Raw genomic sequence first — 23,946 nt, forward strand, 5'->3', positions numbered from 1 at the left:
TTATGACTTTTATTTACATAATCCATGGGCCTAGGTTTCGATTCAGTGTGTGATATTGCGTCTTGTTTATTTTGCAGAATGTCTGTACAGATGTACTGTATATGCAAACCACCTGAGTGAAAAGGCTATGAAGGCCAAAGGCCTTTCTGTTTTTCTTACCTCTGTGATTCCTGGCATCTCTGGACCCTCGAGGTAGAGGAGTGTAGGGCTGTGGGTGACTCTCAGGTCCAGCCTCATTAGGTGGCTAGAAGAAATGAGACATACAAATAGAATGAATATTTAGAAGAGAAAAAAGATCTGACAAGTTTTAAAATGACAAATATCACAGTGGTTGTCTGTGAGTGTCATAAATCCTTCAGGATTGGTCCCGGATATGTTGAAAATGCTGCTCCTGTTTTATGACATAATGTGGCAGGTTATGTTTTATTACTTCTCATGTGTCAGTCCTGGCTTTGATTATCTGATCTACTGCCTGGTTAGGGAGGAGAGGTCATAACCTTCACTCAGCCATGACCTCCTGCAGTGGTCAACTACAGGGTACATGTCACTCACTCTTAACAGCCGAACACAGCACGGCTATGTGAGGGTAGTCTGACTAATGGCACAAAATAACCTCTCTTCACTGGTTTTACCAGAGAAAATCCAATTTCCATTTTAAATACTGATACAATTTGAACATGGGGCAAATATGTGCGTACATTCCTGGCTGTGCTACCCGTGCAAGTTACTGAGTTTAAGCAAAGTGAGAGGTTCAGGTTAAACGAGTGTGACAAATAACTGCTTTGAGACAAAGAGAAAACAGAAGCCTGAATTTCAGAGCATGTTCCCAAACAGGTCAAGAGTTTCTCTTCGTGTTGTTGTTCTTTTGTGCACTTTCAAGGTCCAAAACATCCTCTTCCTTTCCCTTAGCCTTTTAGCTAACAGAGCAGGCAGTTTATCATGACACTGCGATATCTGATGCCTTTGCAGAAATACTTTCCTTTCCTGCAGGAAGGAATTCACTGGGCCTTTAATCATAGCAAGAGACTCAACTGACAAATACATATTAGAGATGGTTTGGAGCTGCATTTTTCCCACTTTTATTGTTGTTCCTCTACATGCCCATGCATAACCTTGAGAAATGGAATGGTCTGCACTGTTAAATGGAACCATATTCTTCATGGGCAAAGAGAGCACAGTGAATTGAAAACGATCACATAATATGCTTTCAGATAGAATCTCTGAGAGGCATTAAGGCCTGGCCAGCATGTGTCTCATATTACACCAAAGAGAAAAATATATTTTGAGGCCGTACTACATATATGCTGTAGGACCATGTTTTTGAAAGAAACAGCTTGGAATAGAAACTATTGTTTTGACAGCAGGCCTGCTGCTCTCAGCCTCTGGAGTGGCTGAAACCTGTTAAAAATATCCCTGTTTGTAAGCTGTACTTGTATGAAATATGTAATACAAGAAGTAAAACAACCCAAAATAAGGACATACTGTACTTGGTAAAAACTGCCACCTCCCATTTGAGAAAAAAGAACAATCAAGTATTCATACCTGTAGTTATTTTTTCAACTGTGGGACCTGCAAAAAAGATTCTGAAATGGGCCAATGAGAGATCCTGAACCAAAATTATCACAACACATCCTATCAAAAAAAAAAAAAAACAAACCAAACAAAAAAAAACAAAAAACAAAAAAAACCCCTCTTTATTCAACTAATTTGCATTCTGCCATTTGCTTTTGAGGATATAATTGATATTGGCTGTCATAATGAACACACAAAGAGTCAGTCTATGACAATTATTATGAGCTGACAGAGCAACTCAGGCATTAAGAAAGGAATTGTGAGCCCCTCTCTATTTGATCTACCTCCACGCTCATCTGAGCCACCGTAGAATTGCACTCCTGCCTGCCTCATTTCCTGGCCTGCTTGAAAGATCACAAGCCTGGGCCTCTTCAGGCCTGCTTGGCCCCCAAAAGCCCCCTCTAATCCTGCTGCTTGCCCACAATTAATCTTCCTAGTTGCCACATTATTAACGGCACCACCCACAGACTATGTTAGGAGGGTGTTGGAGGAGAAGAAGGAGAGGAAGGAATTGCTGGGGTTAGCTTGATACTGTGTAGAGCCTTGAGCTGCCTCTACAACCTAGTTTCGGTCCTGTGGGACATCATTCACCTCGCTTTCAGTATCACCGCCCACCCAGTCCCCCCTCGCAACGCATGATACCGCCACTTCACCTCCTCAGTATCATGCCTGCTGATCAAACACCCAACCCATCCACCATCTGTGGTTGTCAATTCGTGTCCTATCCAGCACAGCCATTTTGCCCCCACCCACAGAACATCAATCAGCTGGCTTCCCCCATGTCCTGATACTCCGTTCTTTTTTTTTTCCTCCCAGACCTTCCCTCCATACCCATCCACATCTGCACTCTTTCACTTTAGTCAATGACCCATCCAGGGGAAGAGAAAGCAGCAATGCTTATGATGAGAAAGCATGTGGAACAAATGAAGGAGAACATTAGGATTGCCTCTTTTGTACTTGCTTTAAGAGGACTAATGGAATGATGACTCTTTATATTTAATGCTTTATAGAAACGATCCAGAAGGATGAAGCAAGACTGGGATTGGTTCTTACAGACTGGCTATAACACCTGTCCTCACTCTCAAAACATTACAACCGACTATGTGATGTTGTTGACATTTCTGCTCTGAATAGTAGTTTATCTAATAACTTAGATAATTGTTGGGGACGTTGAATAGAAACCTGACATTGTATGATTACTCCTAGAAGCTTGCAGGGCCTGCAATAATAAAAGTGATACAATTTCCTCTTTTCCTCTATTTATTGCAGAATAAAGAAGCTTTATATGCGCTGAGCACAGCGCTTGTTCATACACATTTCAGCTCCCAAAGGTCTGGAATAACAAAAAACAAAAATAAAAAAAAAAGTGATCCTCTTATGATGTCTTCACACATCATATCCCTTTCATGCAGCGAGCACTTCATCTACGGCCCTATTCTCTTTACTCCCCCTTTTTCTGTATCTTCTCTTTCTCTCTGTGTCCCCCTCTCCAGTTGTACCTACACTGAACAGAGGGAGGTGCTGCTGTGTCGTCTATTTAAGATGCTCCTGGACCCCCTTCTTTCCTCACTCCCTCTTTCTCTCTCTCAGTCTCTCTGCTGTCCAGATTAGTCTGCTCATCAAGCTGAGCATTGTTTTAATTTGCTGGGCCCGGGGCATATGCTGAGTGTTCACATCATTATTGTCTCTGTGCAATGTGAGTTATCACCACAGCTTATGATAATGCGGCACAAATTTACAGGCTGGGGAGCACCATGGATCCTGTGATAATAAAGGGTGGACGGAGGGGAGTGGAAAGAGGGAAAGAGAGAGAGAGAGAGAGAAAAATGAAGAAAGTGTGTGTATGTGTCTATGAGAGAGAGAGAGAGAAAACTGGGTGGTGGCAGAGGAGAGGAAGCTCTGTTGGATGTCATTATGAAAGATGATTCCCGTTCAGGATAATACATCACACCAGTGCTGTCTGTCTTCTCCTTTTCTGTGTTGTTATGCGAATAAATGCTGATAAACCCACAGGCAATAGTGATTATTACTTCCAACATATCACCATGAGAGAGGGGGGGGGGCAGGAAGAGGGAAACAGGCAAGGGATGGAAAGACAAGAAAAGCAAAACACAAAGAGAGCCACATGGAGCACATAACCACCTCCACAGTGGGGTTCCTGAAAATGTGAGATACCAAAAAGTGAGTTGGGGAAGGTTGACGCATATCTAGGTGTTTCTCAGATGCAACTGCAACAAAGTTTACAAAGTTTCGTGAGCTTGGCTGTAGTTTGACGTGTGTTACATTACAGTGCATTAAGCTGACATCGACTGATCTAGAAAAATTTCACAAGAATGTGATTATGATGTTGGGTGCCAAAGTATATAAACTATTTTGGACCATGTTAGACGCACACTGCAGTCTGACTCTGAGGTCTCACCCCTACCAGCTCATCCTGACACAGCTGGTTCCTGCCTTGCCTCACCTCACCTCCCTCCTTAAGACTGACCAGCAATACAATCTAATTACAGCCGCGCTACAGAGGGAGACCAGTGTAAACACCAGCCCTTTTTATCTCCTTATACATCTGGACAAGTAGACAAAGTGCTAAAAGGAAATAAATGTGGCCTGACAGCCACATCAAAGAGTTCAGCCAGAGGCTTACTGCTACTTAGGGCACAGGAATGTTGTTGCTAAGCATCAGCCCGCAACCTATCAGGGTGCAAAGAGGGCCCTGTCCTGCCTTAGTGAGGGAAAAGGGGAAAAGAGAGAAATGAAGAGGAGAGAGAGGGAGGAAGGGTGAGGGGAGGGGAGGGGGTGGGGGGTGGGGCTGACATTGAGGGGAAGCTAGGGACTCAAGGAGATTTTTGTAGCTTAAAGCAATTGTTGGAAGAAACAAGCCTTCTGTTTTGTTTTCTCTTGACACCATTTCTGCTTTTTGTGCTTGCAAAAGACATGTATAAAAATGTCTTTTGATATGTTTTCTCTTTGGGTCTATATCAAAATATTTCTTTTGTGTCTGTGCATGGAACTTTTTTCACGTCTTGTCTCTGTAAACTGGTGCTGCTTTCTGATCATGTTCGAGATCAGAGGAGACACAACTTGTGAACTTATTTGAGTCAACATTTAATGCTGGCATGACACGTTTATTTCTTCACTAGACAGAATTTTTTATGATTCATGTCTCGTACTTCTGAAGTTAGGGGTTACGAACAATGCAATACTTTTAGAAATAAACAATAAAAAACAAATAAGCAGAACCAGCTTGCAGCGTCTTACAGCATGTAATGGCAATGATGAAATAAGAAATGCTCTAATTTACTGGCAGAGATTGAACCCACCCTTAATTTATATTCACACACATGACTTTTGTGCATAATTCAAAGTGTTTTCAAACAGAAGCCTAATATTATGGTGTGCTAATACACAAAATTATATATTTGGATATTATTATATAGCCAGAAAAACTTAGGTTGGTTGAGGTAAAATGGTTTGAATACATATTTTGCCAGCAACAATCTGAACTGGCACAATGAAAGGTACAAGAATGGCATATTAATTCAAACCTTTTTTTTTTTTTTTTATGTCTGACCTTAATGATTGTGGCTTAGGGGAGCAGAGGAAAGATTATAATGTGTTTTAAATTGCTGTTGCGCGCACAAAAAGTATTAATTCTGTTTTCTTAGGTAATGGCAGGGGGAAGAACATTTGATGTAATGGTGCCTGCACTTGTGGGTAGTACAGCAGTCTTTTGCTCAGCAGGAAGACTGCTGAGCGTGTGTTTAATGATTTACCAGTTATACTCCAATGAACTTGCTCTGAGTAAACGTATCATATGATCACTGATCACAAGAGCAACTGTTCTGATGTTTCGCTCGGGGCACGGGGCGAACCAGCAACAGCGAACGCCGCCGTTCTGTTTACGGCTAAGCGTCAGCCAGGCAAAGGTTGTGAGTGCTGCCGGACGTTAATCATCCATAGCAATGACTCATAGATGGTAATAAGACTGTGTTTGTTTTTAGGTTGAAATTTTAAAAAGTCATTCGACCTTTTCTGTGAGTGTCTTGCAGAATAAGTGATTTAAAGGGGAAAGTAAGCCTACATTACAGGTACACAGTACAATTAGCTTGGGGCTATTTCTTATTTTGGTCTGGTATGACCTTTCCATGGGTACTGATTCTAAAGTTATTATGTTACAAAGACAAAAAAATTAAAAAATTACAAAATGTTGTACATTTTAGTTATAACAATGATTATACGTCTCATTCAAACTTTTACACAAAACATAACTGATTGTTTTATATACTTTAAAAAGTACACACAATTTCTTTCATCTCTAAAACAGGAGAAAAAAAGGAAGATGTGAATGTTCTGATCTACCTGTGACAAAAATCATTTTTTGTGTTTTGCCTTATTTAACTGGTGTGAAAAGAAATATTTTCATCTTTCCCTGTTGAACCCAAACTACACAAACACACACACACGTGCACGCACACACACATATAAAAAAAACCACAGCAACTCAGGAGTGTGACATATCATGAGGTTTTCTGTTCCGATTAAGGGCTGTAGCTAACGTCAGGGCTGTTTTCTAGAGTGTAGGATGTTTAATAATTGAAGACTCTGGGAGCGGGCCTGTCACACCAGCTTGTCTAGAATGTTTCCTATGCAATTAGACGCTGAGAGACATTTGAAGAGGACCCACAAAAAGAGCCACAAAAAGTGACATGTGAACTTAAAGGAAATTAGCTCTTCACACGAGTGAAATGTGAAGGTTACTTAGCAATGCTTAACTCAGACTGCGGCTGTGTGAAGTGTGTGTTTGACTCAGCCTCGCTATGAAGACTGCGATTTTCTTTACTTTGAGCCCGCTTCAGTCAGTAAGATCACAGAGGGAATGAAAACTAATTTTGACTCAAGGCATACGGGAAGAAAAAAGAGGAAAAAGAAAAAACCTGAGATGTGTCGAAATAATGAGATCTCTTGATGTTTTCTGGGAAGATATGACATGATGCAGACAGATGCACAACTCACATCTTCACCCTAGGACACACACACACACACACCCACGGAACATTTAACCACAACTTCAAAACACATGGATTTGCATGTGTGCATGTGCTCACATTAAGAAGTGTACACATATGCTCTCACATTATTTGAATGCATGAAACACTAATGCACATGTACGTACATGCTCACTTACATTCATGCACAAACACCAACTGATTAGTTGATTAGTACAGATGCAGACTCGTATGATGTAAATGCAGCACAGTCTCAGTGATCATGCATGCAAAATAATCAGATGTCAAATTTAAAAAATTAATTATGTGTACAAATTTGTATTTTTATACATACTTTCAGCACATTTCAGTAATTTTAACATGCATACCCATGTTATTTTGAATTTTGAACTGATATTTAAACATATTTCAGGAGAAGTAACCAACATTATGTTTGTAAAAACAAACATAATGATGATAATTGGGCTACTGAAAATCTGATTCCTCTTTATTTCCATTTTAAAATATTACATGACAAATGGTAAACACAGATGATTAATATGCTCTCTATCCATCTCTACTCGCCTCCAATCCCTGACAGCCTTTCGCAAGAAATTTTTCCCCCATCCACATCTCCGAGTTCCACGTCGCAATGATAACACTGTCATCTTCCACACCTATCATAAGTCACAGGCAAACGACCCAGATCCTCCGTCGCGAGACAGAACCCTCTGCGGGCCTGTAAGCTGTATCATTACACCATGTCATCTTTATGGCACGGAGCAAAGCCCAGCTCTCTAATTACACTCTGCCTACTTCATTTACCCAGACAGGGACAGAGCAGCAGGCAAACAATGCATTAAAAATGGAGCCCCCCCCCCCCCTCGCTCTATGGATGCCCGTGTTGTTCTGCTGGTGGCCGTCGTCCTCCCCTGGTTGTTGTTGTTGTTGTTGTTTCTCTAAAAGCTGTGGGGGGAAGATAGCAGAGGGCCCACGCCACGCCATGCCTCCCTCCCCTCCCGTCCTTGACTTCCCCACCTCCTCTTTCATCTTCAACCCTTCCCTCAGAAGGACTTATGAAGGTGAGTGGCTGTGTGACAGGCCAGGGATAAAAAAGACAAACCAGGGATAAAAATTAAATAAAAAGTAGCTGTCTTAAACAGTAATTGCACTTCTTTGCTGAGCATGCTTTCAGATATATAAACCTGATTTACTGTCTGCGTTGCTGCCACAAATCAGAGGGCCCTCTGAGAAACACTCGTGCTATGAAATTGTTTAATCTCATCAAGTTCTGCTTTCACAGCAGGCCATAAATCACATGGTCTTTGTTATCATAGACCTCCATGAGCGCCTCTGAGGCAGGCAATGGATCGTGGGTATATATAATCTTGACTGCGCAAACAGCAGGGTCTGAGCAGCCTGAAATACTTTCATATTAGCCGCGGTGCAGCTGGCGGAACACAAGCACCCTGATGGATATCTCATTTCCTGCGCTGTGCATCTATTTCGAGCAAATTATTACTGCATAAATTTCTTGTCAACAGAAACGGCCAATTAATTAAGTTAAAAATGCACTCGTGATCACATTTACACACCAAACAGGAGAGCCGGGGCAATTTTCCACTAAGTGAATTTACCGCAGGGGTCACTGTAATGAATGATTTTAAACTTTGTCATAAAGTCGCAGACAGGCCAATATCTACACAGGAGCTGCAGTGCAGCCTAACCCATGACATATTTGCATAAAGTATATTTATGTGAAAATGCTAGAGGACGACAGCCGGGGCGAGGAAATAAAGTTTACAACTACAAAACAAAATGTCCGCCAACCTCTGCCTCTCCAGTATTTCATCAAAGACGTGCACGAAGGATTGGATAGAGATCATAGAGGCGCCTTTGCCATTTAAGATACAAAATATACACATTTAACAGAGCTCGCAATCTGAATGAATTATTCATAATGTATGAGGTTGGGTGTTTGTGGGGGTAGGGGGCTGGTGGTTGTTTATTCAGCTTGGGCCGTTTATCAGACAGTGAGGATCCCACGGCCGGGATGAGCTCGGAGATTTATCTGTGTTTGGGCTCCAAAGCAGATAAATCAAGGGGTGTAATCATGCTCTGAGTGGCCCAGCTGTGACCCCGTAGTGAACTAATGACACAGGGATATCTTAGCTCCTTTTCCTGTTCCTGGGTTAGGCCCTTAGGTTAGTCCCCTGTCAGACAAGAAGCTAAAGAAAGACACGGCTGCACAGAAAAACCAAGGGGAAACTTAAGGCCCTTCATGTCCCTTTGTCCTGTTTACACAACACCACAGAGCAGGATTGTTCACCCACTACTAAAAATAACAGTGTAGGAACAGAGCTAACAGCAGAAGGCTACTGTATAACAATGTTTGTTCAAACAATAGCAATGAGTATCGATTGCAAGTATACACATAGCTTGCTTCACAAGCTGCTATTCACAACAGTCCGTGTAAAAGATACTGCTGTTTGGCTGAGGATGTCTCCCGTTCCCTCGCAGAGCAAAGGCTTTCTCCTGGACTGAGCCTGCTCTGATTTATCATGTCTTCTGCTAGCAGGCTGTCCGCTGATTAAGCCAGTGGAACTTTGTTTCACTCTCCTCTCTCTTTAATCTGTCTCTCAGCGAGATAAATTAGCCAGTGCCGTGCCAGCTCCTGCTCTCTTTACCTCCCTCCCTCCATCTCTTCCTCTCTCTCTCTCTCTCTCTCTCTCCGCTTTTCTCTCTGTTTATCTTTTCTGTCTGTCACACATTGAGAAGAGAGCAGACACATCTGCTCCTACGCTGCTGCAGGAGATAGGGCTGGGCTACATCCCTGGTCAGATTTAGCTAAGAGTGTCTGTGACTGAGAACGAGAGAATGAGTGTGTTTTTCCTCTCTCTTTCTCTCCTTGACAACATTCTGTCAAACAATCTCCCTCTCCTTGGCTGGGCTTATGCTCTTTGTTGTTAGCTAATAAATCACAGAGTATTTATGATCTGCAATCCCTATTCTTAGTCTTTTAATGGCGACACGTTTGTGGGTGAATTAAAGCAGGGTTTTATTCACTAGGCTGTGGGCCAGAGTGAGGCCTGGGTGCCTCTGCCTGTGAATGTTTTCCCTTCTCCACTCTTGCCCGGTGGTAAATCACACTCATTGTCAGGCAGTGCTAAGTTAGTGTGCGTCATTGGGGAGAGCAGGAAGCACTGGGCATAATTCTGTCCATCAGTTTAATTTATTGTATCGGTAGCTTTGTAATCTCCGCCCCATAAATTACAGGGGCTGACAGACAAGAATTTGGTTTTAAAGGCGGTGTTCATCAGGATTTTAGCCGGCTATGGACCTTGTTTCGCTCTCAGCTCTCTACTCTCATATCCAGCCATAAAAGAAATTAAAACCTTACCAGTGTAAGGGTTAGGGTACTGTGCTGTTTTTCTAATTAGAATGCAGACATAATATCTTTGTCAGGTTATCATTTACATGAAAGATTATTAGGAGTGCTTGTTAGAAATGTGAAAAACAGTCAAAAAAGGGGGACGAAAAGCAGGGAGAAAAAGAGAGAGAGAGAGAAGAGGGGGTTCGAGGACATGACCTTGCTCAGAGGTTTTATTTCAGGTGAAATATAAGGCCTAATACAAGGGCACTGCTGCAGCATCTGCTTTGCAGATAGTGCACTTGGCTCCCCCTTCCATGCCAGTGAATATAAATCAGACGAGGCATCTCAATGCTAGGCCTGACTTCTAGAGGCCAACAAATCTTTAACATGAGATTAAGGCCTCAGTGGAGTCATCTATCTTTGGGTGATGGAGGAAAATATCAGAGCACTCTATGGCCAGTATGGTTTCACTGAGTCAGGACTGATATGTACTAAAAATGTAGAGAATGCCATGTGTAATAGTTTAACAATTCATCATTCACACATATTGTGAATTACTTTCTATGCTGTCTGTCTGGTTACAGACAGAAAAAGCTGCAAAATCAACAGTCATTAGCTAATTATTCTGGAAATGCAATGACATTAACTGAGTAAAAAATCAATGTGGAAATATAATACATTTTCTTCACAAACAAATGAGGATAATACTCCTAGGAATATAATTACCCTCTTCCATTTTCTACAGTAAGCAAGCAAGACAAAAAAACAGAACTCATAAGACATGTGTTATGGGTATTTTCATTTAATTGTAGTAAATGTAAACGGTGTCAGCTGCTACGTGTCGACAACAAAGAAAGCAGACTAAAGCAAAGCTGCCAATTACCCTATAAAACATGCATATCTTCCAAAGCATGGGTCTCCTTTGTGGGTTTAACCTACCAAAGGCAACGGGCGGTTTACAAGATGCTCGCTCAGTGGATACAATTGTGCTTAGCATAAAAGGGAACACAGACTGTGAAGACCTAACAATGAACCATATCTCCCTGTAGCCTTTTCAACGCGCCACATTTACATATCAAGCCACTAGCCTGATATGTAAACACATTCCATCAGATGCCGCCATCGCAGCCAATGAGAGCTAGTTCATTCCTCCTATAGCTCACACACTGTGTAGTATTAGACAAAAGGAAAGAGGCCTGAAAGAGACGTCTCATGTCATCACCCAAGAGAGATAATGGAATTGTTATACATCCTTTATCACAAACACTCTCACGGCATCTTGCTCTCTTTTTCACTCATTCTTTGTCTCAGTGCTCTTAAAGTCTCTCTATCGCTCTCCCTCTCTCACAGATTTTGTGCACACACACATACACACACACACAACACACGAGTAAAAATTCCAGCACACTTCAGTGCGATAGCTCCTCTTCTCTTTCAGGGTTTCATCTCAATAGCTTTTTATCTGAGCACTTCAATTTGCAAGCCTAGCTGGAAGGCAGCTCCTCCTGATATGTTAATTGCAGGGTACTTAAGCGCTAAAAGATTAACATAAAACCCTTTGGAAACAAGCTAATAGTTTATGATAATTCGTGCATGGCCTTTGTCTGTCTATCATTACATTGCCTCTAGCGGTAATTTTATCAAGGGGCTGTAAAATATCATTTAAACAAGTTCACTTTCAGATAATTAATAGTAGAAACTGTATTATTCAATTGAGCCACACTGGCACCATTAACAATATGGCAACTAAGCTATAATTAAAGTATTTTATTTTATTAACCTATTCATAACGTTGTGCAAATGATGACACAGAGACACAGAAAGGCTTTTCTCCTTGCCGAAGCACTGTCACCAGGGCAATTACAGGGACCCAGGGTTGTCTCCTCAGTTAGCAGAGCTGATTGAAGCTTTTCAATTAGCAGGTGGGCGCATGGTTAGCAGGCCTGCCACACAGAGAGATACGGCACACACGCAGGAGGACTCGGCACACCAGCGCGAGGAATCTGCTGAGCTGACAGATCGGAATTTGTGCTGTTTGCCAGCACGGAGAGATTTAGATTGAGACGAAGGTTTTACCCTGGATTTGAACCTACGCTGGGTGAGATGAAAAGATTCCAAGTGAAGAGAGGGAAAAGATCACAGCGGAATGATCCCCCTCAGAAACACCTAGCAGGGCTCAGAGACTGCAATAATGCCATGCTTTAGGCCTATCAGGGGTGTGCAGTGAGAGTGGGTAGCTTGATTGAATAACAATAAAACAAACAATAATAAAAATGTACAATCATGACTAGAATAATTTTGGTCGTGTATTTAAAAAGGAAGCTACCAATCCAAAGCAGTGACCCCCCGTCACAGTTCACATTTATCACCATCAGAAATTTTTAAGCATGACTCTCTAGGGTGTGTGTAACAGCTGATGTAGGCATGCTTATACAATGCATGTACACTGTGCCTGTATGTGAATGTATGTGAGACACATTGGCTCCTTCACACACATGCGCGTGCTCGAATTCGAACATGAACATTCACACACATTTGAACACGAACACACACACACACACACACGCACACACACACACTTTCTCTTTCAGACACACCATCCCTCTCATGAATAATACAAAAACTCCTTTCACCAAACAGCTCAAATAGCTATTCATTCATCTGCATACCTGGAGCCTTGCAAAATGATTGGCCCGCCATTACCACTAGAAAAAAAAAGAAAAAAAAGAGAGAGAGAAATGTTCCCCAAACAATTTGCTTCAAAACGAGACAGGAATGATTCTGTTCTTTTCAACGACGGAGACAGGCCCCTGTGCATAATGATGTTAGCGTAATGGGGTGACAGATAGACTGGGAGACCATGACATTAGCATGAGAAACGCACCAGTGAGCAGCCGCTCAACTGTGGTCTCAGAGGGCCCTCAGACATACACTATGAACATCGTTTGTCTCACAGCTCTATGAGCCTGACAAATGAAGACACACCACGTTTTATGTCAAGCAATATACCATTCCACTTTAGCAAACACAGGACTTAATGACAGAGGGAAACCTGTCTCTGCATTATACAAACCCACTATCTCTTGTCTTATTAGGGAGGAATAACCTCATTCAAGGTTGGATGGAAAGCAGGGGCACAGTCTCCGCCTTAAGGAGATGTGATGGCAGTACTTACAATCAAAAGATAAAGAGGTTAGCTGAATGAAATAATGAGAAGCAATAACCAATTAAGTATTATGTCTTTGGACTGAACCTTTTCAATAGGTTACATGCTTAGAGTAAACTGAAACCACAGCTTTACTCAGTAAAGATCTGACCTACAGTAAAAGCTATTTCCAGGCCTAATAAACTTAAGGCAGGCGTGACAGTCAGGTAGAGAACACCACTGCAGGGCCTTATATCTTTATCAGTGTGACAAATTCACAATATCACCTTTAGAGAAAATTACAACTACACGTTTGCTTTACAGAATGGAAAGACAGGAAGACACCGGAAGGCCAATCAGCACACACTAAGAGAACGAGAACATGCTACTCTCAAATCTAATCTTAGAAACCAAAACATGCTAACATTTTTTTTCACATGGCCTTTAACAGTATAGCTATCTGTCAAGCTTTGTTTCAGCTAGCGATATCTTTTATCAAACTGCGGAAGTATTTCAAAGCTGGGGAATATAATCTTATGTTTATAAGAACCAATACGCAACATATAACATGCTGTCAAAATCTAGATGCTACAGACATGAGCCACAGCCTAAAAATGGTTGAGCTCTGACAGCTATGCCGTCCACAGCACGACACTGTCGAAGGGTGAATGCCTCCTGTAAACATTTATCTTCCCTGTGAGTGTGTGTCTGTGTGTGGCGCGGCCTGGCGACAGGAGCTTCTCTAAGGCTTTATCTGCGCCATGACAAGACAACCTGTAATATATGAGCATCTGGAGCTCCTCTTCAAACACAGCGTTATCTCACGCCAAACATTCCCTGAGGCCAGAGCAGAGCAAGAGCAGCCCAAACCGGACCAGACAAGACCTCACACTGTCTCACCACATCCCACCCAACCCGCAAGCCGAGAGCCGGGGGTGGAGGGGAGCACAAGCTGGGAACAGTCCATCATGTGTGTGTGTGTTTACAGGGAGTGTTCTATGAGTGCAGCCTCGACAGCTGAGAACAACAGCGTGACATTACAGTGACGGAAATCATCTGCTCCGAGTTTTTCTTACATCCTACTAATCGGGCTAGAGGTTAATGGTGTTGCACTCAACACAAATGGACACAATCCCTCTTCATCCACTGACTTAAACATAACTGTTGAGACTAGAGCTAAACACCCATCACTCATGGTGCTGTTTGGGGGAATTTATTTTATACCAATCTTAAGATAAATAGTGAAGGCCATTATAGATCTTTCAGAGGGCAACTTGAATGCTATCACTTTCAAAGTGACAGATAGCACTGTTCATAGGTTGCTAGAAAATCTTTAAAACAACTTTATCAAAGCACTGGGTTGTTAAACAACCAGTAAAATCGCACAGAACCACTCTCTCAAGTTGTGTCTTGTATCCTTAAAACATTGCAGACATTAAATGAAGTATGGTGAGTTTCATTGCCCTGAGCACGCTTTCTCTCAACAAAATCGCTCTGGCGTGGATGAAGAAAGTGTGTGAAGAAAAAGCAGCTCAGTTAGGAAGCTCCATTCTTTTCTCTGTGTTGTGCGCTCCGCTCGGACCGCTGCCTTCAGCCAGCCTATGGGGGGGTGTAGACATGCCCCTCTCTGGGGCCTGTACATACGGCCTGTGCCTCACTTCAAAGAGAGGGCATAAGGGCACTGTACTCCCCCCCAACTCAGATCCATTCAGCTCACAGCTGATTCCTCTATGTGTGTGTGAATGTTTGTGTGTGTCTCACTTTGACTCTCTCTAGGCCCCTCTAGCTTTCATTTCAGACCGATTTCTATCCTCTTGTTTTATTTTTTCTTTTCTGGAAGATGGATAAAGGCATGGAAGCACAACCCATATCTTGTGTGTGGGTGAGTGCGTCTTTCTTTGATGTCTGATAATGAAGGGCAATACTGTGCAATCTCTAAACATGCTGTCACACAAGCCCTCATCATGATTCATGGCTAAATGCAAAACATACTGATGTTACTGCGAAACAGAAGCGTTGTGCAAAAAATACAAAAAAAAAAAAAAAACAACAAAGGGCTGAAGGCTGACCTCCACATACCTTGTGACCAATGAAAAACACCAGTGTGAAAAAAGACAAAAAAGCAACACAGGGAGGAAGAGGGAGTGTGTGAGAGAGAGGAAGTGCATTTGAAAAGGAGAGTGAACACAGCACAGGAGAGAGGAGCTGAGCTCAGTGGCTGCGGCACAGGGAGGTCTGGCCTTTACAAATCCCTTCTTTTTTGATCTCTTCATCCAGATGAAAGAACAGCGGCAGGCAGGATTATGTGGGACAATTGCGCTTTCTCCCCAAACCCCGACTTGATCGGCTTTTACGCGAGTCCTGATCATTTTCAATTAAGCACATTTTCTGACATCCTGTAATAGCTACAGTGCTGGTCTTAAACTCTTCAGCTGACCCCCCCCAACCTTTTTTTTTTTTATTGCTAAGCCTCTCATTCCCAGACAGCGTGCCTGTAGTGTCTGCTGACAATCTGAATGGGCCTGAACTGCAACTTGTTATCAAGGTACCAAATAACCCATTTACCAGACGCTTGACAAGGATGTTATTTGGCGCTTTGATTGGATGTCTTTTCGTGTCAGTGAAGCATTGAATTACTGTTGTTTGTTTGTGGAAGCCTCTGGGATCCTCCTCAGTGTCAATGTTGTTTTTGTGTTTTTCTCTTTTTTTGCTGGAGGGGGTTCCTTTTCGTATGATAATCAATATCTAGTCCTACTAGTATAAGGCACTAGTATAAGGAATTAGTGTATACAAACAGCCTTTTCACAAATTCACTGATCTGCAAAATGATTAATCCTGACATTCAGCCTGGTAAGAGTGCATGACAACATCCTCAAATACCGCCTCTTAAGACATAAACTGTATTTGTAATGTCACAATGATTTCATCCATGACAGCCCTGTCACCCTCTGCTTACTCACCAGGTGCTTAATTCCAAGTCAAACTTTTGGAGGCTCGGTGTCTCTTGAGAGACTCGAGGTCTCAAGGACTTGACTGAGACAGACAGCACCATTAGCGGGCTCTGGACCAGCCCCAGCCCTGACAACCACTCACAGTTGGCAATGGCAGACAGAGGAATAGGTCTGCTTTTCTTCAGTTTAGCCAGAGAGAAGTGAAACAAATGTCCATCACTCACTCACTCAGTACCCAGCAGGATGGCTGGCTGTTTCTGAGGACGGACAAGTGGGGATGGAGAGACAGAGGAAAAATGCCATTCAACCAGAAGTGATAGGATGATATGAAAAGTTAACAGACTGAAGATGATGATGCATGAATTCAGACAGGAGATAAGAGTTCTGGTGCGAACTCACTACATACTCAAAATTAGCTAACAATTATTACGTGCTATACAACTTAAACACATGTAATTTTAGAATGCTACTGGCAAACTTGATAGGTAGAAGGTTGTATAAAGATTTGATACTTGATTACCATCGACTACAATTAATTCATTGTTTCCACCTGTGAGCAACTTCTCCATGTTGTTCAGTATTGCATTATTAACAATCTAATGGATTTAGTAAATACACCGCCATTTTTGAATGCACTAAATTTTACCTCTCTTTTAGAGTGAATGCACTCCATACTCAATTGAATGAATCGTTATTATGATTTTCAGCACACAGCTTAAAACTACCTATCCTATGTCAAAATTTACTTGTCTCTAAGTTAAACTCCCCTGTTAGGACAATCAAAAACATTACTGGGTTTCCTTTACTGTTGATGAGGAGAGTACTCCCACTCTCTCGCTCTCTCTCTCTCTCTCTCTCTCTCTCTCTCTCTCTCTCTCTCTCTCATACACACACACACACATCGATCGAGCATACTTTTGAGTCATGTCTGTCTGCCAGTGGCTGTCTGTCATTATCAGCTTTGATAATGTCTAACAGTGTCTTCAATAGGGAACCCTACCAGGATGAATTCGTTTCCCCAGCTCTCTACAGCTCATTGGCTGGGGCCTCTACTTCTAATCACCTTTCATTACGGCCTTCTGATCCCCAGCTTTCCTTTGTACACCGCACTTCATCGTCTTTATTTTCCGCTCTAATTGCATGTGAAAGATGCCCCCTTTGATTCTGCCTGCATGCCAAAGTGCTATCAGGAAGAGAGTGTCGAAAAGTGTCATGCGTGTCTGTCTGCTCGGAGGATGAGGGAGCTGCGTATTCACCTGCTGAGGACAAACCCGTTTCTCCCCAAGATATGACGTATCTATCACCGGCTCAGAGGATATCAGCGCTGTCTGTCAACATAATAGCAAAGGGTAGGGGGTAACAGGATTGGAGAGGGGAGGGGTGAAAGGAAAAACATGAAGATAGGTGCTTTGAATTGCACGCTTATGGCAAAGCACTCAGCTCTGTGTGTGTGTCTGTTTTATTTTCCGAGCAATGTGACCATGATGCACCAGCCTTATCAAGTGTGGCTTGTTTTTACCCACTCTCTTTTCATTCCTGTCTAAAATCAAAGTAGAAAAAACCCACTGACTTTTCTTACCTTTTCTTGCTTTTTTCAAATGCCATCATTTGTTGCTGTTCGGTGGAGGTTGTGTACCCACCATGTTAGGCTTGTTCGCTGTCAGTGTTTAACCTTTTCAATATGATGTCTCCAAGACCTTTGGTGGCCACTGTGCGGTTATAGAAAGGCTTATTGTCTGCAGGTTTTATACCCTGGTTCCTCTGCAATGACTCGTTAAATGCGCGACCCCCTCAAAGCAAGAAAATATATTGTGCATGAGGCACAATTGGATACATTTCTTGCTCGCCCTTTGAAGAAGTATCACTGTAACAAGGGTCTTATTTTGGTAACAAATTCACGGAAGGACTCTTGAGTGGCCTGATATCTGTTCATTGTTAAGCTAGTGTTCCAGGATGGGGAGACCAGAGCAAGAGAGACATAGAGAGACCTCACTCTGACAGAATCTAATCAAGAGTTGTCCTAACATATTACAACTGACTTAAGCTCTATCTTTCCTCCCAGTTAAGTCTCACTCACTCAGAATCAAAATAACCAGGGAGACAGAAACAAGGAGAGAAAGCGAGACAGAGAGGGAAGATTAGGAGATGGTGGGGAGGAGAAAAAACACACACACCCCTGTCTGACTGAAATGGAAGACTACTTCCGGCTCCAATTTCGGCATATGCCAGGGCAAGCTGCAGAAAGATAAATGAGCTCTCCAGCACCAAGAGGAAACTGATTCTTTATCTGGCATGGCACTATTTACTGACATTAAGAATGATAATATCAATCAGCGAGCTGTCAACAACCCAAGTGGGCTGAGAGGAGAACAAAGGTGCCACTGTCTCTCTTTTGATACGTTTACAAGGAGATGTTGATGTACCTGCCATTCAGGTGCAAATAATGTCATCACCACACACCCTGATCAGGGCCCGCAGCTCCACCTTAGTGATGAGTAAAACTGCCCAGGGCCCTTTCCCAAAGCTGACGTTCATAGCTAGGAAAAATAAACCTGACGGGTTAATGAGCTAGCAATCAACACAAGAAGAAGAGCAGCAGAGCACCAACATGTCTGCACTCCTCGCCTCCCTGTGAAATATAGCTGTGGGTAACAGATTTTTTTTTTACCTTTAGTGGTGATGAGCAGGAGAAAACACATGGCAACAGCATCAGGGAAGCGTCTGTGTAATTACTTTTGGCCATCTTTCAAACCTTTCTCTCTCAGGAGAGAGATGTGTGACAACATATGACAAGAAAGCCAACAGGCTTTCCATACAGAATAATGGAATCCATCATCACTGAGGCAGACACACCTGTCTGGCTTTGAGAACAATGCCACACTGCCTATTTATTAGGTGCCAGAAAAGTTTATGTTTGTTCGGTGACAGTGACAGCAACTTGATCCTTTTCATTTTTGGAAGGGGGATCTCAAGCTTTGGGGAAAGGAGGGAGGAGGGGAAAGTCTGACTCACATATTTTCTTCTCTCGGTGGTGCACAGTGAGTTCTCTTTCTTCCTGATAGCTGTCTGCTAAGGAGTCAGAAGACAAATAACAAAGACTGTCATCCTCCAGGAGGCTTTCACTAATTCTTTTTTTTCCCCCACCACAAAAAGATACATATTATATCCTTTTGACACTTCAAGTCCAGCACCATCTCAATCTTCCCTGGATTTGCAAGATATGGAATTGCGTAGCAAAGCAGGGAGTGATTTAATTATTCATGCTAGTTTGATATCTGTATCCAGCATGAACATAACTGATTAATAATAACAGATTTCATGACTGGCAGCCTCTGCCAGAACCATTTCATACAAAAATAAAAAAGCACGGTCACTGAAATGTTGAGGTAACTCCACATTTTTATGCTACAAAATGAAGCCTGCAATTTTCCTCAAAATCTAATCCAAAAAATAATTACCTGATTAAAAACAAGTATTTGATGGCTGTTTTGAGACAAATACTTGATGGATGAAAAACTGTGAGTTTGTGAATATTGTACAATAGATGAAGGTTTGTTTAAATATAAAAAAATTAAAAAGGACGAGGGTGGTGACTTTTCACCAACTTTAATTCAAAGTGTCAAAATATACTTTTAAGATAGAAGTAGACTGAACCGTACAATATACTGCTGGTCTATGGCTGCTCAGTGGGCTATCACTTCAGTCTGACTGTCAGCCAGCCGTGTTGACGGAACAGCGCTGGCTGTCATCTTAACAGTTAATAATTAGGCTTCCTCCTGCCACAAAACAGAGTGCCACAGTGACAAAAGCCAATGGCAACCGAGGTGGCGGCTTGGCTGCCACATTATAAATAGTCTGACCGGATGATTAATGAGAGGGGCCACCGAGCTAAAGCAGCAATCTCACACACAGACAAAGGCTGCCTGCACAGCTGCCTGCACACAAAAAAAAATTAAACAAAACACAACAAGACAAGCCCTGTCCCCGGATAGAAACAAGAATTGAGGCCGAGTGGCAGGGAAAGTGGAAACATGCCAAGTAAATAAATTATTGAATTTCGACCGACAGCTTATGAAGACTTTATTTAACCTCTAAGCGCTTTTGGGGGGGATCCTCATTAACATTTTGACACACTAAATTGAATGGTGGGGTCAGGCAGGTTCCAAATGCAGAGGAGGTTCAGGAGAGACAGGCAAATTCTGTCAGTGTGACAGAGAGTTTTAGATAATTCAATAATTTGAGAAGCTGGAATTTTCGCCTATATAAACCCTTGCCAAAATCTAATTTGTTTAGAAGTGATATTTAGTTGCCAAACAAAGACTGACTGAGGAAAGTTTCAATGGCACCACAGGCGCCTTTTCACACCATTCTCAAATCCACATAGAAATCCTGGGAAGGAGCTACTTGTTTTCTATAGCACCCTATAAAAGCCCAGACAGTGCACATATTTTTTTGAAAAATTAGACACTGTTGAGAATAAATACATGTTATATAATAGTAAAAGTTTTGCGTTGTTGCCTAACACATATTCAAATGGTTCATAATGTCACTTCCCACAGAGTAAAACCATCATGTTACCCCACTACATTTCAGTTTTGACAGTGAGTCACATGTTCCTCACTGTTTCCATCACCTACCTTTATGTTACCACACAGTAATATGGGCTGAGCACTTCTACTGTTAATGTCACCCTTTACCATTTTCAAATTATACTCATCAAAGCAGAAATGGCAGTAGTGACAAATATCTGTTTTTCTCTTGAGGGACAGTTCCACAAACAAACATGGATGCTGTATTCTGCTACCGGTCAACAATTATCTTGAATATTTGGATGTACGGTTGCTCGGAGCAGGTTTTTCCATTTGATGGGCCTTATTCTTCCCCTCCACTTTGCTGTGCTCAGCTGGCAGGGCTCTCAGTCGTCACAACATCTCCTTTTAATGCCCCTGACAGGGGGTTATTTGCTCCCATATATGTTTTCTCTCCAATTACACCATGGCAGGCTGGAGGCTGCCAAGCCACGCTGCTGAGATGCTGATGGTCACCTCTTTGACTAGTCCTTCCTGCCTCCTGCACTATATTTTTCATCTTTTTGGATTCTATTAGAGAGGAGGACTCTCTCATTTGTCTGTCCTTGGTCCAAAGTGTTGTTTAACACCTGACAAGCATCAGCACCACAATGCCAACAACTATTTGGTGAGAAAGGTAATATTGAACATCTATTCTCAATTTTTCCTTCAAGCTGTATATCTGGTAAGAATACGGTATAGAAAAATAACAGTACAGGAATATTCTAAATAAAAATCATCAGTGCTTTCAGTGTATGTGTGATACAAAAAAAAAAGTATTTCATGTACAAATAACTGTCCAAAGAGACAAAGCAGCTGCAGTAGCCTGAGCAGTCATGGGGATTTAGATTACCACACACACACACTTTCTTAATTATCTCAAAATGCTTCAACTTGAATATTTAATGCCAAGCATAATGCTAATCTCCACCAAAACACATTAATTAGAATAATTTGCTTGATTCTTTGTGGCTGTTTACAACAATCAGGCTGATCAAAGACAAAGTAAAATGATACCAAGGGACTGATATCTCAAATATACAAGATGCAAACCCTCTGAATCAATAGAGCAAAACAGACAGCATTTGTGAGCATAGCTTTAAGCTAAGTGGGATGCCAAATGCAAAAGCTGCCATTGATACCACAATGAAAAATGCATGATTTCAGAGAGAGCACTCTTTTATCTACGAGGCAAGATCAATAGTGGGAAGGGGTTATGGAATCAAAGTTGTTTTGCTGGTGCAGTAGTTAACTGACACTCTTAAAAACATCTGAACACAATTTGAGAGAACAAAGCATGCTAAAAGACAATTGGAGGAGAGTAAGGTGAAGTTCTGTGGGTTGATAAACTTTCTTTTCACATTCAGGAAGGCAATATCAAGCACTGAGTGTACAGGGCAACAGAAGTCAGATTCATTTAGCACTGACAAGCGCTATGTAGGGATCAGTGGTTCTTTGTTTCTTAGCTTGAACAAACAGTAAAATAAAAATCACAATAGTTGCAACAACAAATTCTAAATCAGTCAGACAGTGTGCTTTTTTCTGTTCTTCTGAGACACTCACCCTCTAATCATCCATCTAATCACCCACAGTTACAGACTATTGTAATACTGACAAAGAAATGTACCACAATCAAATATAACACAACAACTGCAAGTCGTTCCTTGTGGCCTAATTACATTATATATGGATTATTTAAAATACATAAAACAGAAATGGATTTTCAGTATGTTAATTCCATATAAATGTTCCCTGTATTTCACTAAAATAACTTCTCAGGCCCACCCTCACGCAACATCTGAACATTGATTTCAACATGATGCTGACAGTGCTAATTATTCTGTAACTTGAGCCTTGCCTCTGTTCTGACCTTCGCCCTATGAGTGGACAGAGGAAGAGCCAGTAGCTTTCAGCAGAGGCTTGGGCCTGTCTGGCCTGAGAATGTGACGGGAGATGGATAGAGAAGAGAAAGATAGAGAGACAGAGAGAGAGAAAAAAAAGAAAGGGTCACAGAGGAGAAATAGAGACACAAGAGAGCGAGACAGAGGAGAGAAAAGGAGACACAAAGAGAGAGGGAAACATGAGAGAGAGAGGCAATGAAATTGAGTGAGAATGACTGACAGACAGAGGATTCGTCACAGGCAAAGAGTGAAGGCTCTGGCCACAGAGGGACCTGGTGAGAAAGCTAACAGATAGCAATCTGAGTTTTCACTCTGCGCCACGGCTAACAGCTAGCAGCTACCCTGTCACCGCTGCCTAAACAAGCCCAGTGTTTTCATCTCCATATACACAACGCGGCACTCTGTCTTTTCTTCTGATGGAGATAAGATGTATAAATTATGAGCAGCTGACAAAGTCTACTCCAGCGCCCCCGGCGTCTCATCAATCACTAGCCTGTGTGTCAGCAGGTAACTGACGTGGCCCCCGGAGGCACAGCCCCCTCTTTAGGTGTGTGAGTGTTTTTGTGTGCAAAAATGTGTGTTTGCTACTGTGCAATTGGGCTTTTGTACATGTCTGAGTACTGTGTCTGTGTGTGTGTGTGTGTGTGTGTGTATGTGTGCATGTGTGTATGTGAGATGGTTTGTGTAAACAGCTGATTCAGTCTTAAATCCATGCTGTAAGAGACAAAAAAGAAAAAGAAATACATACAACTTGCACACACCAGCCACACAAAATACACTCCTGAGTGAGTGTGTGAGTATGTGTGTGTGTGTGTGAACTCAAGGTTTCACTGTCACATCTTGGGGTTATCTGAATTGCCAATATACTCCAAAGAGAAGCCTAAATACTAAAAAGATGGAGAAGCGTAAAGTACTGAAATAGGTAATGAAAAAAAAGAGTGAAACTGGGAGTCAGCTTGCTGGGTGGAGTCCTGGGTGCCTTAGAAGGTCAGTGGTAGACCACCCAGTGTGATTATTGGTATTAACAATTTTCCATGAACCTCAGTTTCCTCTGTCTACCAACCAAACATGGTCTGGGCCAGTTGTGAGGGTAGCCATGGCAGATATACATGCAAAAATACACATAAGCTGCATTTTCAGGGCACTGAATTCCTATTTAATTGACACTATAAATGGGAAAACCTGAGTGTTTAACACATCATTGCTAAAGTAAGCAACATAATTACACTGTGTGTCAGCAAAACAGCATAATTACAAGCTACAAGTTGTCAGTGTCTGATTTCACATCGTTCCCAATTATAGCCCAATCTTAGTCTTTTCACCAGTCATGTTTTTCAGAATTAAGGCCTAATTTCATTGCAATAATTGCAAGCTGTACTGTCTAAATAGAGTAGATTACATGGGCATTACATAGTGTTAATTAAAATCTGAGAGCAAATAAAACAGACAAG

General features: G+C 42.0%; 1 protein-coding gene across 1 annotated transcript in view; it reads right to left on the reverse strand.

The window, feature by feature from the left end:
* lrmda (leucine rich melanocyte differentiation associated) overlaps positions 1 to 23,946 on the reverse strand; it is a 198,123-nt gene that overhangs the window by 25,049 nt on the left and 149,128 nt on the right. Inside the window, 1 exon segment of the mRNA XM_018696796.2 lies at positions 160 to 244. Coding sequence (XP_018552312.1) covers positions 160 to 244 — 85 coding nt within the window.

Source organism: Lates calcarifer, linkage group LG16_LG22, assembly GCF_001640805.2.
Source record: "Lates calcarifer isolate ASB-BC8 linkage group LG16_LG22, TLL_Latcal_v3, whole genome shotgun sequence".
NCBI classification, from domain to species: Eukaryota; Metazoa; Chordata; class Actinopteri; family Centropomidae; genus Lates; species Lates calcarifer.